This window comes from Phalaenopsis equestris, unplaced genomic scaffold (assembly GCF_001263595.1).
Source record: "Phalaenopsis equestris unplaced genomic scaffold, ASM126359v1 Scaffold000123, whole genome shotgun sequence".
NCBI lineage: Eukaryota > Viridiplantae > Streptophyta > Magnoliopsida > Asparagales > Orchidaceae > Phalaenopsis > Phalaenopsis equestris.
Window position 1 is genome coordinate 1328796 of NW_018164565.1, and position 18705 is coordinate 1347500.

Consider the following 18705-nt stretch of genomic DNA (forward strand, 5'->3'; position numbering starts at 1 on the left):
CTAGACAATAGCGGGACCTCTTTATTTGTCGTCCTCCACCGACTTTGCATTTTCCTCTTCATTTTGCTAGATCTAATCCTTAAACAATTAGGATATTTAGAACGGTAGCTTCACCATTTGATGATTTTGATGCTTACATAATTGCATTTATAGTGGTGAAATTCAAATGTAAAACAGGTTTCAAATTCTCTTTGTTAAAAGAGGTATAAATAGAAATAAAATATTTAATTCACTCCAAGTCTCCTGAGGTTATCCTCTTTCATCAGATTATTTCTTTCCTTATTGTTGTATTTTAATTTTTTTTCAAACTATTTGTAGTTGCTTGATTTGTACTCCTTTGATTAACTAGTTACAAAATTTTGCAGACAAGGAGACTAAATTGACCTTTGAGGTATTTATCGAATGATGGATTGAACTACAATTATTTATTGAAACCTTGTTTAGCAAGTCTTGCATAGGTAGGATTGACACCAGATCACTGTTGCATAAGTTTTTATAAATTCAATCCTAATTATACGAGTAATGATAATCTCTTTCACCTTGCTTTATGCAAATGACTTTCCTTCTGTCTCTATGGTTCATATATTCATTCCATTATATATTGGAAGATTTACATGCATACCACCCAATTCCTATGTATTTACATATCTAACGCCTATACTTTAATATTTACATATATAAGACCTTCCCTATTCATGAAAGGTGTATTTCTCTTTTTAAAATTTAAAAAGTGATATTTTTTATGTGATGTGAATGATTTGGATGGTATAAATGTAAAAAAAAAGTTAAGTGTTATATATTGGGTGGTATGTATGTAAATGTCTCATGTATATTTTTGAGAAGACATTGTTGTGACATTTGTTGCAGAGGGAAACAGATACCATGCAATTCATTCAAACGGCACCATGGTTGGGGTTGACCATTGGAAGTGATGGACAACTAAGAGAGGTTGATAGTGGCGATAGTCCTCTTGTGAGTTTGTTCAAATCTGCTAAAGCAGCAATTGTATCAAACGAAACATGTCAAAATCCAAATTCCTTCCACGTCATGTCAAAGCAAGCGGAAGCTGCTGGTAAGCAAAGTCTTGGAAATTTTGTACATATCACTCGCCTAAGCTTTCATACTTACATATATTGTGCTTTGATGTTTTAAAACTATGCATGAAATGTACATTACACTTTTAAAAAGTGGTAATAGCGCTATTTTTAATGTGATATTAAAGATTTGAGTGCTATATACCTAAATGTGAAAGTTTAGGCATGCATGCATGCAAATACATGAGAATTTATGTGCTATGTATGTAAATGTGCCCATAAGTTTTGTTTTTATTTTTTTTCTTTACGGCCATTAATCAGGGCTTGCTATATGTTAATATTACAGTTAAACATCATTTACATTTTACAGAACTACTGAAACATCTATTACTTGAGATTTCTTGTAGATTATTTGACTGTCATAAATGTAGTTTAATTGTAATAGTAAAAGTTAATGATGTTTGTGCTTTATAAGTATTTTATTTGAACAAACTTATATGTTCATCGTATCTCCAAGTCATCCTGTTACACATTGTCATCGACAAATACTGCATTTTTGCAGTAGATTTATAGTCTTTTATTTTATTTAGTGCTTACTTTATGTGTATGTGTTGTTTCTTTTAGATGCAAAAGAAGCATCTCCCGTTCATAATCTTTTGATCTAGATTCAGGATGTGCCACATGGCACTTCATTTGAAATTTGGATTTTTGGTGATTGAATGTAAAGTTTATTATTACTATTATCATTATTATTATTATTATTATTCAAGGAGAATCACTAATTAAAAAAAATTGAAAAGATAAAAGGTAAACCTAATTGCAATAAAGTAAGGAAGTGCAAAAATACAACTTAAAATAGGTCATTATAGCCAAATATAGATCAATTGGTTTCTCAGTCTCTAATGGAAACTGTTTTTGCAGGCAGCACTGAAGATCTCTAAGTAAACAAGAGATAATATCAAATTAGAGCACCTTCTTATTTTTAGTTATTTTTGCAAAACATTTAACAATTTTCCTTCCAAATAATTTAAATAGAGGCAAAGAAAATAAATCATAGAGATCCATGAAATTGTTTTTGATATGATTGTCCGGCCAAGAAGAAAATAATGAGATAATGCTTCCCACTATTCTTTCTAATTTCAAACAACTTGTAAAACCTCATTTAAATTTTTGTAGTAGTCTATCAATTGAAGAAGATATGAGAATGATCCACTAAATAAGCATGTTTGAACATAGATCAAGACATGAAGTTTTCTTAACCAAATAATGATATGAGTACATCTAAGCCACTTAACAGAAAATGTCAAAGCAAAACAAAAAGTACTAACTATGTGAATAAAGAGGTACAAAAATCATTTTAATTTTCTAGCTTGATGCCTTGTAAAGATAGGAGTGTGATGATAAATTTTCTTTTGATATTTGGCCCTTCTGTCATAAAGAACATGAAATAGTTTATCCTCTAAAGAGCCGATACTCTAAAGTTGTAATCATAATTAGAATAATGTTGTAACAAATATTCATAATTTCTTTCATCAAAGGAAAAAGGTTGGGCTATTTCAAGAACTTGCATAGAATTGTCGGAGATAATTTCAGCAGTAGATGAAGTGATCAACACCAATGAGTTAGGAGAAGCAAAAAGATCAATCATTATCTCTTGAGGAGCTGAACCCAAATCGAAGTTTTGAGAACAAATTTGAATAATAGAGATTGGTCTTTCACCAAAGGGTCCTCGTGTATAATGTCTAATGAATTAAATAAAGGATTTCTAAGGTCAGGATTGTCGGTCAACCTTTTCGATGATGATTTGAAAATATGGATATGAAAATAATTTTTGAAATTTAATTTAATAAAATAGATATATAGTTCAGGTTTTGAAAGTGGCATGTTTTAATTTTCGAAAAATGTGACCAAATGGATCTCATTCTTCTGATAATTTGCATAATCGTGTCTGATACCGCGAATACTACACCCTCCTGAAAGATAAGTGTAGACCTCGGCGAAAGACCCAATCCAGCAAACTAAGAGATTTGAGACACCTTTTATGTATGACCGACAAGTTCTCCTATTTAATACAAAGATTAAATATGATTTATTTTACCTGGGTTCCAAGTTCCCTATAAAGGCAAGCCCTTATAGTTAATTACATCTCAAATGACTGGGGTCACTTGAGAAAACTCTCGATAATGATAAGAGGTATTAGTCTTCAAGATTCCAAAGTTTATGTTTTCACGGTAGGACGTGGAAAAGGTAGGACGTGGAAAACGTGGAAAAACAAATGGGAGTGGCTCAAATATGAACAGTTATTTCAGGAGTCCAAAGGAAGGAGCAGGTAGGGGATGTCATAGATCATGAGGAGAGACTTCAATGACTTCCCAGACTATCCTATTGTGTGGTTGCATTTTTAGAGACGATGTTATTCCATTGTTCAATCCTGCCAATTTGGTTATTTGGGACTTACATATGCATAATACCTGATTATGCAAATAGCCCACAGAGATAAGTTACGTCGTGTCACACGACAACCTCAGAACCTAAGACGAGTTCGGACTTACGCTTCACAACATGATTGTACAGGAGCCTAAAGAAGATTTGAGGATTTACGTCGCGCTAGGCGAGCTAACTTGAAGTCCTATGGGTTGTTATTATGCTAGGAAGAGATAATGCTGAAGAAGATCCTCTTGGTGCTCGCTCCAAGCTCCTCGTCGTGCTGCCCACAAAGTTAGCTCCAAACTCCTATCATCGTGACAGCTCCAGGGTTTAAGTGTTTGAGATTGGTAGTTTATGGTTCACAATTTTGGTGTCAATGTTTGGTTTTGTTTTATTTTAGTTTTGGTTTTGCATGGAGAATAAGCAAATCACAGGTGAATAAAATGTACTTGAAAGGTAAGATGCAATAAAGTAAAATGTTGTAAATAAACTGTAAAAGCGTACCTGGGCATCTGCTACTGTTGCGTTATTAATGTTGCGAGCAAAGTATGATTTGCAGCAGAGATTTGCGGCAGATTTAAATAAACTTGCAAGAAAATTAAACAAGACGAGAAAACCCAACGCAAAAGTTAGAAAAATGAGTTGTAAAAAAAATCACGAGCAAAAGAAACCCTTAGCCACATATGAAAGATCAGGACTGGGTATAAGACCTTGGTAAAAGTGGGGGGCTCAGAGCTGGATTGTGTGCTTCCCGATCTTGAACAAGAGTTACCGGCCCGACAATCTACAGAACTTACCCTCAGTCCGAGTGACTAACCGTGGACCTTTATAAATTTTCTTTCATAGAAAGATTTTTATGCAAAAGTTATTATTTAAGTCTTTTTTTATATGCAGAGTTCTTTTAATCATTTAGCATGCAAAAAAAAATTTTATTTTATTTTTGTAAATATTTTATAAAGTCATACTGTCCACAGACTAGTCACTCTACACTCTAATCGTGCTAGAACCTAGAACTACTGACAACCTAAGGGTGTCGGGGGCAACGATCCTACCAAGAATCGGCGAGTAGTATCATAGGTCCTTCGCTCTCCCTTATTGAAGATCCTTGAGGTAGGAGATACTATTCTAATAATCTATCCTTGTATCCCTCGTTTAAGCACACATAAGCAAGGTCGTCATCGCCCTCGCCACCTAGACCCTAGACTTATCATAGTCTGATGATCCACATGCGGTGTTAAGAAATTTTCCCAATTGCTAGGAGAATTTGAGTGTAATATTCAAGCTCAAATCCCGGTGCACTGGGTTTCTTAAGCCTTGTGGATATTTCACTGTTGATTTAATTAAGGAAGCAAGGGTCACGTCTCGGTGCATCCTGATGTCCAGTGTCTTGATCAGTTTGTGAATCAGGGTCAAGTGTCAAGTTTCATTATTTATTCAAAAATTAGGTAGATGAACGCTCACCTAGGGTGTGCTCCTAAAATCTAAGAAGTCTATGCTGAGAATTAGGTGGATGGACTCTCACCTAAGGTGTGCTCCTAAAATCTAGGAAGCCTATGTTAAAAATTAGGTAGATAGACTCTCACCTAGGGTGTGCCCCTAAAATCTAGAAGCCTATGCTAAGAATTAAGTGGATGGACTCTCCTTTAGGATGTGCTCCTAAATTCTAGGAAGATCATGCTGAGGATTAGGTTGATGGACTCTCACCTAAGGGCTCACCTAAGGTGTGCTCCTAAAATCTAGGAAGCCTATATTTTAGCTTGTGCCTAAAATGATGATCTACCCCCAAAAGTGTTTCCCAAGTAATTAAATCAGAAATTCACATTTTTAACTTGGCCATTTAAAAATAAAGAAAACAAAATAAGAAAGAGGTCGACTCACCTCTAAAACTAGCAAAGCCGAAAGGGGAAGGAAAAAAAAAAGTAGGTGGGTCAATCTAAAAGCGTTTAAATGATAATCAAGTGAAACCTAAAACAGTAAATAAAGCTCCCAGATCCAGCCCTAAAACAATAGACAAAGCTCTATAAATCCAGCCCCAATACAGTAAATAAAACTCTACAACTCCAGCCCCAAAACAGTAAATAGAACTATCAAAATCAGCCTCGAAACAGTGGGCAAAACTCAAAAAATCAGCCCCAAAACAGTGCTAAAATGATGCCCAAACGGTGTCAAATCCATGTCAAAATTAGCCCACAAAATGCCTTAAACAACATTTAACTATGTTCCAAATAATACCCAATAGCTCTCACAACACTCCAAAAGCTTTCATAGCATTTTTAACACATCCAATCAGTAGTTCGCAGCACTTGTAAGCTACCTACAACAACCCAAACTACAATTTCAGCACTCAAATAGCACTCTAAAACACTCCAAATTAACACTTCTAAAATCTTCAAACAACGCCTATATAAACCCAAGACAAACACTTTCAAAACAGCTCTCAAATCAGCCCCTTTTGAAAGCTTCAAACAACATTTTAGAAGTTCAAAGACAGCACATAAAACAACTCCAAATGACATGTTAAGCCCCAAATCGACGCTGAATGCAAAAATGAAGTTCAAGTGTAAGATATGTAAATTCATGAGAACTGGATGATACATATGTATGCAAGTGGAAACACAATATCAAGACCACAATTCATGTAATCTTGCAATAATCTAACATTCCAAATATATATAACCAAAGAGATTCATCACTTTTATTACAAGCATTTATGGCATGCAACTACAAGGCAAATGCATGGATGTGAAATTTTGATTACCATTGGCAAACCCATATATGATTTGTTACGATTTACACTACATCAGCTTGGACAGAGGAATTCGTCAAGAAAATTTTGCATGAATGTCCAAATGAATTTATTAAGACACATCCCACACAAATATTGAAATAAAATAGCAAAAATCAAGTGGAATCTATCATATTTCATACAAGCATCTCCTGCATACACATTTCGTTTTATTTTAGAAGTATCAAACACTAGCATGCTTGCATAAATAAAAGAAAATCATACAGAGATTTGTTTTGAGAGAAGATATACTTTTAGGAGAGCTTTTTTCAATCAAGAGGAAATAAAAGGACACCTTGGTTTTGTGTTTGTTAAGATTTGGTCACTGCCCCCTTGCTAACAACGATCGTGATTCGCTGAAAATTCAGTTGGGAGGGCAAATGATTTAAGGCAAAATCGGAAGCAGAGGCTGAGAGAGGCGAGCAAGGGTTTCGGTCTTCGCAGAGAGGAGGTCTTCGCAGAGAGGAGCGAGAAGAGGCGTGGGCGCGTGCTCAGAAGAGGTGAGGGGATTCGGCGTGGGTGGTGGGATCGAGCAGGCGAGGAGGAAGAGGGAGTCTGCGACTTCGGTGCGGTGTCTGCGACTTCAGTGCGGTAGACGAGATCGAGCAGAGCGGCGGCTTCGGTGCGGGAGATGGGATTGAACAAAGCAGAGGATGGGGTCTACGGCTTCGGTGCGGTAGACGAGATCGCGAGCAGATCTGCGGCTTCGTTGCGGGAGACGGGATCGAACATAGCAGAGGATGGGGTCTGCGGCTTCGGTGCGGGAGACGAGATCAAGCAGAGCGGAGGATGATCCCTTTTGGAATCCTCTCTAAAGGCTAATTACTATAGCCAGCCGAAGATTCGAGAGGGAGTCGTTATGTGAAAGCTTTGGCGAGGAATTAATTTGTTTTTCTTTAACAGAGGAGTTTATTTGGTATAACACATCTCCTAATTAAATTTTATTAAAGTTGGATTAAATATTTCATTTGAAATTTGAAATTCTCATTTGAAATTTGAAATTTGAAATTCAAATTACTTAACTCTCGTTCAGGCTCGAGTCCAGCCTGAATCGAATCCGAGTTGAACATAAGTTGAGTCCGGGTCCGCGTCCCGTTAAAAAAAACATGCATCAATTTTCATGTCATTTGTGCCGCGCGTAAACCTAGCAATATGGGTGTCCTTCCCGGCTAAAATTAACATTCCGGACGCGCTGACATAGTCCATTTCGTCATTTGGGGTCGTTCGGACGAATTTGCCGACGGGTGAGTCGATTCAAGTCAAAGTCGTGTGTGGTGCAATGAGTGCGTTGCTGAGTCGCCGAGGGTTCACCTAAGGTCGTACGATCCTGTAGGAACTTATTTTTGGGTTGGTCCTTAGCCCTTGCAACTACAAGTTGAGTGCTTGGAACCACTCATGCGAGTTCTTCACAAAAATGAGTCAAGAAGCGGTTTGAAGTTCTACGAGAGGTGGGCTCCAATACTAGTCCGCTAGGATGGTCAACAAGGAACTCCTAAGGCTAGATTATGGGTTCTGGGAGTAGGAGACTAAGACCTCACTAAAAATGAGGTCAACAAGGATGTGCCTTGAAACTTTCAGAGAATTTATATCCAAAAATCTGACAAGAGAAGTAGTAGATGGCATATTTTCAAAGTACCTTCTGGCAATATTCAGATATCGGAGACCCAATGCACACTTAACGTTATTAACTTTAAGCTTTTGCCATCACCTTTTCCCTTCCAGAAGAAACTTATCCTTATGCAATCAATTTTATTAATTCACCCCATGAGGTATGCAAGAGTAAAAAGTAATAAAGAGTGATATAAGAAAGCATTGAGTTCATTAGAGTGAGTTGTTAACCTCTAGATGAACGATTGCCCTTCTAGTTTGAAAGTTTGGAACAAATTTTGTTAATAACATTCTACGAGTCTTTTTTAAGTCTTTTATCTTCAATGGTACATTGGTGTTAAACAAGAAGCTTATCAAGGGAATTACCCATTATATTGTCCATTTTTCAAACTTCTTATTCTTGTTCGCCTCCAAGTAATTAGAGAAGATTTTGAGAAATGAATATTGAGACATTTTTTTTCGAAAGAGAGGATAATATTCATTACAGCTTGAACCCGAGCAGAAGTAGCCCCGCTTATTATTGATTGTCACTAACATTTGGGACTCAAAAAGATTTAAACTGATTTGATATTTTTTCCCTTGTTTTTCTAATAGATTATTTTGCAACTACAATGCTACATGGTTTTTCAAATTGCTTTTTTTTCATTATAATATCACCTAGATAGATTGTATATTTTAAGTTTCTGATGGACCTTATTTGTTTCCTGTAGATATCATATACAAAAAGAATATTAATTCTGCAAGTGTGCTTGAATATGCACTAGCTTTTACAAGTGCAGCATTGGATAAGCATTACAGCAAGCTGAGTGCAAATCCAAAAACTGGATTTATTGACATCACCACTTCAAAGGATTTTTATCGGATTTTCAGCGGTCTACAGTTTGTGAGTATAAATATTTTTTTTTTGTTTGCATTATTTGATTTAAAATTTCATATGTAAATGATGATAGAAATATACTTTGGGCATGAGAACCAATATTTGGAGGCAGAAAAACACACGTTCTTATGTATAAATGAGTAAAGTGTCAAAATAATCCCAGTCATTTTAGTCTCAAAGTCTATAAAAGTGACAAATTAGTCTCTAGATTTATTTAATATGGGTTGAAAAGTCCTCAGAGATTATTTTTGCCCTCAACGAAAGGAAAAATTATTGCATCTGGAGTCTCGATGCAGTTTTCCATTAGGACTCCAATCAGGGTCTGTCGCGTGTACAGGCATTCTCATTCATGTATTAAATTATTTTTTTTTTTACTAAGGTAGGTCTGTCTGTACACGTGGTAGGCCCTGATTTGAGTCCTGATGCAGTTTTGCATCAGGGTACACGTGGTAGGCCCTGATTTGAGTCCTGATGCAAATGCACTCTTTATGCAATAATTTTTCAAAAGATTCTAATTACTAAATTTATATTTTTATACTCTGTGATTAAGATGGGCATCTAAAAGAGTTAGGGGATGATTTTACACTAGTCTTTTAATAAAGGCATTGGCAATTTGCACGTAAAATCTAGTGCTATTATCTTTTGTGGCTTTCTTTGTCTGAACATCTACATTTATCCCACTACTTGTCTTCATCCTATTCTTTGGCCTCCCCGTATTTTTCCTCAACTCCTTTGAGTCTCTAAGGAAAAACATTTTTTATCCTACTACTTTTAGTGGTGGAAAACTTGAACAATTCTTGGGTACTATCATGTTTTGTTGGAAATTTTGGGAATCGTACCTCTAGATCACCATCCTATTTGGAAATAAGTTAAAAATTATCTATGCCTCTCAATGTTTCTCGTACTGCCTTCTTCTAAATTCTCTGTTTTATTCCTACATATCACTTGTGTTAATATCTATTTATTTACCCATACTTTCCAAGCGCGGAACATGAGAACATGGAATAGGGTAGCTGATATAAGTTCTTCCTCAGGTTTAGCTCTTTGTAAGTATCATATTTTATTGAATTGCATAAATGATTGTTTTTGTAACGAGTGCCTTGGTGTCACTGAATTATTTTTCATATGATTTAACAAGTAGTTTCCAGAATCATTGATTTCTGGATATATATGCATTACAGGTAGTGAAAATTTAAACTCATGGATGAGTGCTTTCTTCTAAGAATTTCGTATGTTTAATCCCTAAACTCTTAAAAATACTATATATCTTTAAGGACCATGCTTGTTTCATTCATCGTTTTGTTTATAATGTTACAACTATAAATAATATAATGAAACTAAAGAAAATCGCTTAAGAAAATGATGCATAGTTAGTCTTCTTTTCAAACTCGTAGTTGATATTTGAAATATGCACATTTAATCGAAGAAATTTTTGACTGCTTGCCTGAGTGTATGAAATAATTAATGAATGGGAACTGAATAAGGTATCATTATAAGGAAGGCATTGTGGCTCCAAAAGTTTGCATCTGGCGCTTCTAAGTTGTCTTTTGGTTAAATTTTTGGAACGTAAATTGGATTTTAGCTAAAGCACTACTCAGAGATTTCACGCTCATTTTATGAGGGCTACTTAATCTAATTTCAAGTTTTTCATGGGTGCCAGTCTTTATAACTAGTTGCTTTAGATTATGAGAGAATTTTCAATTAAGCTTTGTCGCCATATGCTAATGTTTAGCATATCGTAGGCGCAAGCCTCTATGGCTAGTTGCTCTAGATCATGAGAACGACTTTTCAATTAAGCTTAGTCGCCATACGCTAATGTTTAGCATATCGTAATAGCAAGAATTTTTTATATTAGAGAAATTCACCCACGTCAGGTTAGGTCTGAGTGAATGGGGTTCATTATCTTGAGTTGTCATGAACCTTAGTTTACGTATTTCAACGAGATGATCAAACTAATATGACTAAAGAATTATTGTCAAGAACTATTGTTACGTCATCTAAAAAAATTTTGTAGATATAGGGTGGATGTATATCTAACAGGTTATTTTTTAAGAGTTAGCAAAGGACTTTGTGTCCTTCAAGGCACTCTATAGTTTATTACTCATAAGATTTATGCCATTAGGGATTTTTTTGGCTCTAAATGTGAGCATAGTTTAATGACATTATTTTGTGGCAAACTACCCAATCAAAATGAATCAAGGATAAGCATAGTTTTAATGTCATTTGATGAGAACAATACTCGAAATAGTACAATCATGACCAGAATTAGAAAATTGCATTTCATTCATTTATTCATTTACAAAAAAAGAGGGTGGTACATCACAACAAATCCTCAGAATTAACCTAAAAAAAGAAAAAAATTAACTAAATAGTTCTTTAGCGTTTCACCTGGCAAACTCTCGGTGATGCAACCGTTCGTACAAATTCATCACCCAACTTGAGAAGGTCATTCTGACCATTCTTCAATTGAGTGGTGAGGCCCTCCCGATCGGCCGACAGCTCCAGACATAAGCGCCTCGTCCCCCCAAACAGTGAGCATCTTCCCCCGAAAGACAGAAAAATCCTCGCGCAAAGCAACAACCTCTTTTTCCACCCAATCGACCCTCTCAAACACCTCAGCAACTTTTTTGTCATTATCTTCCCGGGGATATCCCATGACACGAAGAAAGCGTTCCTCCATTTCAGCAACATGATGCACCAAGAAGTCGGAAGACACCCAACGCATCTCGGTTACCTCCTCTCACTTGCCACACCAGAAGAGATATAATAACCCACATTCTATAGAGAAATTCTCCTCCATCCTCTATTTTGTAGTATCCTGCGCCACAGCACCCTGAGCCACGGGTCATTCCTTTCTCAGTTTTATAGTTTCCACTCCTTTCGCAGCGACTTGCACAACCATAATCGCATCGTCCTCAAGGACAGCATCAGTATATGATGAGATGGAATCGACTGTCAGGACTTTAGTAATTACACCAGAGAAAGGGATACAAAAGGCATAATTCAAGCTACATACCCAAAAGTAACACCCTCACCGGTCTTCTCTAGCCCTCCACCCACAGAGGAAAGGCCACCCCTTGGTGGTTGAAGCCATGGCTCAGCTTTGGTCGTCGCCTCCACGAGACCTCCTTGGGGAGTCATGGCCCCCACGTAGTCCGAACGAGCATTTATTTTCCTCCAGCGGGAACATCCATCTCTGAATGGTGCCTTGTAAGACGATCTTCGGAACGGCCACCAGCCTGCTCCAAAGCCCTCTCCTGCTCTGCATGGAAACCCGAAGATCCAGCTCGATCCTAGTGCTCGTCGGTTCTTAACTTCTGCACAACCCTTTTCTTACCTATCTCCCCCGCAAAAGCTTCACCCGCCGGTTTACGCTTCACATCCAACTTTGGGCTTTCGCCCGTATAGCCCTCATAGTCTTGAAGAGTGCATCTTTGTCAATAGTTGGCGTTCCCTCGTCGGACATCGTGGCATGCAAGAGGAATCAAAGGACAGGAAGAAGGGAGATGGCACAAACCTTTCCTTTCCCATGGCTTATTTATTGCCGGTCTGAGCACTGAAATCCATGGAAGTCCATTATTAAGTGATAATGACATTTAATTCGTATTTTTTATGTATTTTTTGCACCATTGAAAAAGATTTTCTTGTTCTTATGTTTTGCACGGCTTTCAAAAAGTGAAAAAAATCAGAGAACTAAATATGTATATAAAAATATTTTGACACGAACAAATGGACAATTCATAAAAAAGTGGCGACTGATTGCGTAACCGGTCGATTGTAGCTATTAACGACTGACAAAACAGATGCTGACGAAAAAAATATGGGACTAATTTGAGAAGAGATATTTGAAGTGAAAAAAGAAAAAAAGATTATTAAATCGTTCGAGGAGAAATATTTTAAGGCTGCTTGAGGAGGATGACTAGAGGGAAATCTATTCTGTAAAAGTTAATTTTCAGGTCATAGATTTGAATCAATTAAGTATGAAAGTACATATGGAGTGTTTTAGCTCTATTTGACTAACGAGTCATTATTTGGAAGAATGTAATTTGGGACCAATTTGGCTTTATTAGCACGTATTAGCTGCTGTGGATAATTGTCAATAAGATTTGCTTGCCTTTATAGAGTCAAGGCTGCTCATAGTTAGAACAACAAAGGCCGCGGAGAATGAAGTTGAAAATTTGCTTCCCATACTTTGTATTGTCTATAAATAAGGGTTTGATAGTGATTTTTGGAGAAAATGTGGATTGATTTAATTTTAATGATTTATTTTATGGTTCATTTACATACATACAAACCAATTCCTATGTACTTGCATATCTAACACCTAAACATTAACTTTTACCTTTACACCATCCAAATCTTTCATATCACATTAAAATTACCATTATTTTAATTTTTTAAAGTCATAAAACAGACCTTTTAATGCATATAGATGAGGTGTCATGCAAGTAAAAATTGAAATATAGGTGTTAGATATGTAACTACATAGGAATCGAGTGGTATGTATGTAAATCTTGTATTGTTTTCTTAGGGGCGTTTACATACATATCACACAATTCCTATGTATTTACGTATCCAACACCTAAACATTCATATTTACATGCATATCACTCAAATCTTTAAAATCACTTCAAAAATGTCATCATCACTATATTTGTAAAGTGAAACACACATTTTAGAGCATAGGTTGATGCACCGAAGTATTATAAATATAAATATCAAACTTTGGGTATTAGATATGTAAATAAATCAGAATTTTGTGATATGTATGCAATTTTTTTCTATTTTTTTAACAAATGCATCCATAGACATAGCAAGTTTCCCTGTGACCCTTCATTTCTCGGACATATTTTATGTTATTCATCCTCATTGCACATAAAGATAGCTTCCATATGTTTTTCGTGTGGTGGATTTATTAATTTTGATGCTCTGAAACCTCGAAAAGCTATCCGTTCTACGAAACAAGCGTCCGTCGAGTTATATTCTATTGTAAGGGGGTCATCCTGAATTGTTTAAATGCAATGTTGTTGCATCCATTGATTGATTTTTGGCCTTGATTAGATTGATTTTGCTGTTCACACACAGAGATCAAAAGGCATTATTACAAGAACATAATAATGAAAATTCACTCTCTATTTTTTTGTAAGGAATACTTGGAAGAGATTGTTCTTGATTCTACTTCCAAAAAGCTTGATTCATTGGGGGACTCAGTTGCATGGGCTGGCTGTACTATCATCTATTTGCTTGGCCAACAGCTGCACTTTGAACTCTTTGATTTCTCATACCAATTCCTCAATATTGCTGAAGTAGAAAATGCAGCCATGGCTCAAACCCAATCTTTTGACCGGGCCAAATCGGCGAATCACTCGCAGGTATCAACATCTCATTTTTATTGGTAACTAAAGCTAGAACTATTTAGTTTTTGGGAGATTTACATACGTAACACACAATTCCTATGTTTTTATATATTTAACATTCAAATTTTAATATTCACACTTATAACAGCTTTGTGTCATAAAATTATGCATGAAAATGTGTATTACTTTTAAAAAGGATGGCAATGGTGGTGGTATTATTGGTGTGATGTTAAGAATTTGAGTAGTATGCATGGAAATATGAATGTTTAGAGATTAGATATGTAAAATACATAAGAATGGTGCGGTATGTATGCAAATGGCCCTTGACTTTTAAAATTTTTTATTTATTTGTGGGGGTCATGTACATCCATATCACCTAATTTTTAGTTTTATATTTATACTAGTCAAACTTTCATATCACATAAAAAATACCATCATTTAACTTTTAAAAAGTGAAATATAGCATAAAGGTGCTATGTATGTAAAAAATTGAAGTTTTGGTGTTAGATATATAAATACATAGAAATTAAGTAGTATGTGTGTAAATCTTCCTTTTTATCCTGAGCGCTATTTACGTATGTCATACGCACGTAATTCTGCGTGTGTATGGCCCTGAATAACCTTCAAATAACTCAGTTATTGGGAGTTATTAAGAGGTTATTTGGGGTATTAACCCCGAAACATACCAATATATTCCGCAGTTCGGCGCTTATCTTTTTTCCTGTCATTCGAGGGTTTCGTGAGGTTATTGAGGGTATTAACCTCAATAATAGCGACATAACTTTGCAATACCCTTCAAATAACATTCATATGCACGTAATTCTGCATGCGTATGATGTACTTAAATATTTTTCTTTTATCTTTTTATTATTATTACACTATTATTATTATATGTTTGGGTTGATGAGAAGGGTTATGAGAGTCTGCTGGAAGCCATGAAGAAGGCTAGAAGGCTGAACAATCACGTGTTCTCCATGTTGAGAGCACGTTGCCCGCTGGAGGAGAAGATAGCCTGCGCAATAAAGCAGAGCGGAGCCCCACAGCCTCGAATCACCTTTGTTAACACGCTCTCCGCCTTCGAGACGCTGCCCCAGAAAGATCCCTGAACCATCTCTCTCTTTTTTCCTCTAGTATTGCTATGGTTCTTTTAGTTTTTCACCATATTTTGCTTGAATTTATGATTATAAAAACAACATTCATTGTTTATGACCAAAATGTTTTATTTAGGTTTTTCACCATATTTTTTTCCCAATCATTCTGTATGCAAAATATATTTTATTATGAGAATGATGATGATGATGAAATGATAAATATTTTACTTTAATATTTCAGGTTTATATTTTTTAGCCGCATACTTTTTGTTCAGGGTTTGTTTTGATATTTTGATAAATAGACTATGTTATCATATGTATGTGTTATACACACTAGGAGTGTAATTAAGCTATGCTGATTTGTGAGCTAACTTGGGCTTGGCTAGTGAGCTCGATGAGCTAACCAGCTAAGTTTAAACCAATCTGGACTCGACTCATTAAGGTTTTTCCCTTTATCTAGAAATTATTTAATATGTTTAAAAAATTATATTTTATATAAAGTGATCTATTATTATTTATCTATTAGCATTAGTTTATATTTCTATTTATCTATGAGCTTGAACAAGCATAATTATGCTTGAGCTCAAACTTTTACTTAGTTGATTAACTAATCTTAAAGCCTAGAATGGCTCAAATTAATTTTAAAATTAAGTGAAGCCTGTCATAAAATTTCTTAAGCCGGAGTTGCAATTACATGCTTTTGAAAATACATCTAGGGTTGTGCTCGATCCAATTTTGCACCGGCCATGCTCGGCTTGATTTTATTTCTATTGGCTTGAATTCATATTTTGGTTTGTTGCTGTCAATTTCAAGATTGTTTGGATCAAAATTTAATAGATCCTATCAAGCTCAAAATTAATTTATAAAAAAGTATCAAGTATCTGTTCTAAAATTAACTTTTGATTTTAAGCTTGATAGGATCAAGTGAAGTATCTGTTCTAAAACTTCAGGCAAGACCAATAAGTGCATCAGAAAATATCTTATAAGTACAACAAATACTCAAAGATTTATGTGGCATGGAAGACAAGTAAACTGGCAAATCAAATATTTAAAAGATTTAAAAGAAAAAATATGATGCATGTTAAACAATAAAGAAAAAGGATTCATCAAGCCAACCCAACCCCACATTGGGATTAAGGCTTTGTTGTTGTTGTGTTGTTTGTATTCAAATGTTAAAGATTTAAAAGAAAAAATATGATGCATGTTAAACAATGGAGAAAAAGGATTCATCAAGCCAACCCCACAGTGGGATTAAGGCTTCGTTGTTGTTGTGTTGTTTGTATTCAAATGTTAAGGAATATGGAATAGCAATTGGTCCCAAGTCCCAACACTACTATCACTACACACACAAAGCCACAAGTCATAAAATTTAGTACATAATCCACATACTCAATAGTAGAGAGAGTGCATTACAATCCATCTAAGTTCATAAAATCTTAGTCCAAATGTTCATAATAAACTGCAAAATGAAAAATGTTAGAAGAAGTTATTGTCCTAATTTATCAATTATGACCTCCTTGGAATAAGTTTTTTCAAATTTAAGATTCTACTCTCAAGCTTTCAGAAACACGTACAGTTAAGTTAAGTTTTCTTCTGCAAGAATGTCAAACTAAAATTGTAAAAGAGAATTAAACATTTATATAAATTTAAGAGATGATAAATGCAACATATAATAAGAAAATTATAATAATACAAATATTATCAAAGGTTCTTTTGATGATCTCTATGTTGATTGAATCCAATTACTAATGCACACTAAGACATCCAGTGTTTATGGTGAAATTAAGTTTTTATAATAATTAAGTGCATGCTCTCCTACACTAAATGCTAACTTAGATGCAAATGTTGTGATTGAAACAGTAAGAAAATATTTTATCATCTTAGAAAGAGTTTTACATTTCATGATGGATTTTTTACACCACTCTAAAATATTAAACAGTAGATAGGGGCATTTTATATAATCTTCTTCTAACTGTATCTCCAAGTCAAATTTTTTGTAAGTAGATGTAGTCGGATCTATGAAATCATACAAGTCAACCAAATTATCAAGTGAATTATTGCTGTCTTATGTTGTGATTGTCTAACTTGAGAGTTAGAGATGGTTGTCTGATTATTTCTTTTTTAATATGTTGTTTATCAACAAAATAAGAGTACATCTAAAAAAAAAAATTCGTACTATCATTTTTTTCATTCGAAATATCAACGTCATAAATTTGTGAATAATAGTAGTTGATGCGAATAATTTCAGTCTAGGATCTAACATGCAAGTGTTTGAGAATAGCATAGAACAATCGTTCTAATATTTATCAAACTTTGATTTTGTAGTTCTTGTCATAATGGAGATAAAAGGATTATCAGGTAAAACATTCTTTATCGAAATTTTTCTTAATGAGTATTAAATTGGGAATAATCATATTTATTGTTAGTTACTTTGAACATAAAATTTTTTTTATTATTCAATGAAAATTATGAAACAAATTATTTTCTTATCAAATTGATCCTAATCATCACCGGATGACAATCATGCATAATTTTTCAGGAAAGATAGTTTTATAATAAAATACAGTATCAAGTTTATTGTATGTGGAGTTCCCATGTATTGGCACATAAATGCATAATGACTTTAGTGTAGACAAATTAATCTATCATGCGACCTCACCAGATCGCTTTATAAAAAAAATTAACTCTTTAACATTTCTATAATCTTATCAATTTATTTCAAATCATATTACAATATTAAATTTAAAATATGAACAGTATAATGGACATGAAAAATTATCTTTCATAACGAAAAAACCGAACCTTTAGTAAATAATTCATTCAAATTTCTAGTAGTTGAATTATTTGATAATGTATTATCCAAAGTAATTATACTAACTTTATTTTGTTGAACCTATTATAACAAACTTTCAGAAATTTTTTTTAGGAATCACAACCCTATTATATGAAAGTTTTAAATCATTAAAACAAATTATCATGGAATGTAGTTTTTAATCATAACTAATATATTATATAGTAAGACATATATAACTAATAGTTGGTCTGATGTCCGACTATTAATATTAAGTAAAATTTTCTCAACTAATTTTAATTTTTTTTTAGTTTATCTTTCTCAACTTCACACACTTTCTTGTTATCTTTATAGCAAACCTTAAAATTTTATGATAGTTTAGATTTATTAATTTCATCAAAATGTTAAATTATTTGACTGTCATGAAAAGATATTCATGAGCAGTGGTTATCTTAGTCACAAGAGCTTTTATTCCATTATAATCATATGCAGATGAGACACAATAGAAATAGTCATTTTCATCAATATCTTCACTATTGGGTCAAATAATTTTTTTTTTATCTCTTTCATCAATTTTACTGTAGTGATTTATTATAAAATGTATGCACATTTTAGGTATGTTTGATAAGTTTTTTTAACAAAAGACTTCACACGATAATTACATTTTCATTTTCGTATAATTTTTTTTACTTCATGCGAATAATATTTCACTAAAATGTTGTCATGCCTCTATTT

The 18705-nt window shown here is 34.3% G+C and overlaps 1 protein-coding gene across 1 annotated transcript in view; it reads left to right on the plus strand.

Annotated features, from left to right (window-relative positions):
- Nucleotides 1-15343, plus strand: part of LOC110021161 (protein PIR) — a 253053-nt gene extending 237710 nt beyond the window's left edge. The window contains exons 29-31 of the mRNA XM_020719544.1: nt 8565-8737; nt 13879-14103; nt 15000-15343. Of these exons, the coding sequence (XP_020575203.1) occupies nt 8565-8737; nt 13879-14103; nt 15000-15194 (593 nt within the window). The 3' untranslated portion in view covers nt 15195-15343. The remainder of the gene's footprint in view (nt 1-8564; nt 8738-13878; nt 14104-14999) is intronic.
- The last annotated feature ends 3362 nt before the right edge of the window (nt 15344-18705 follow it).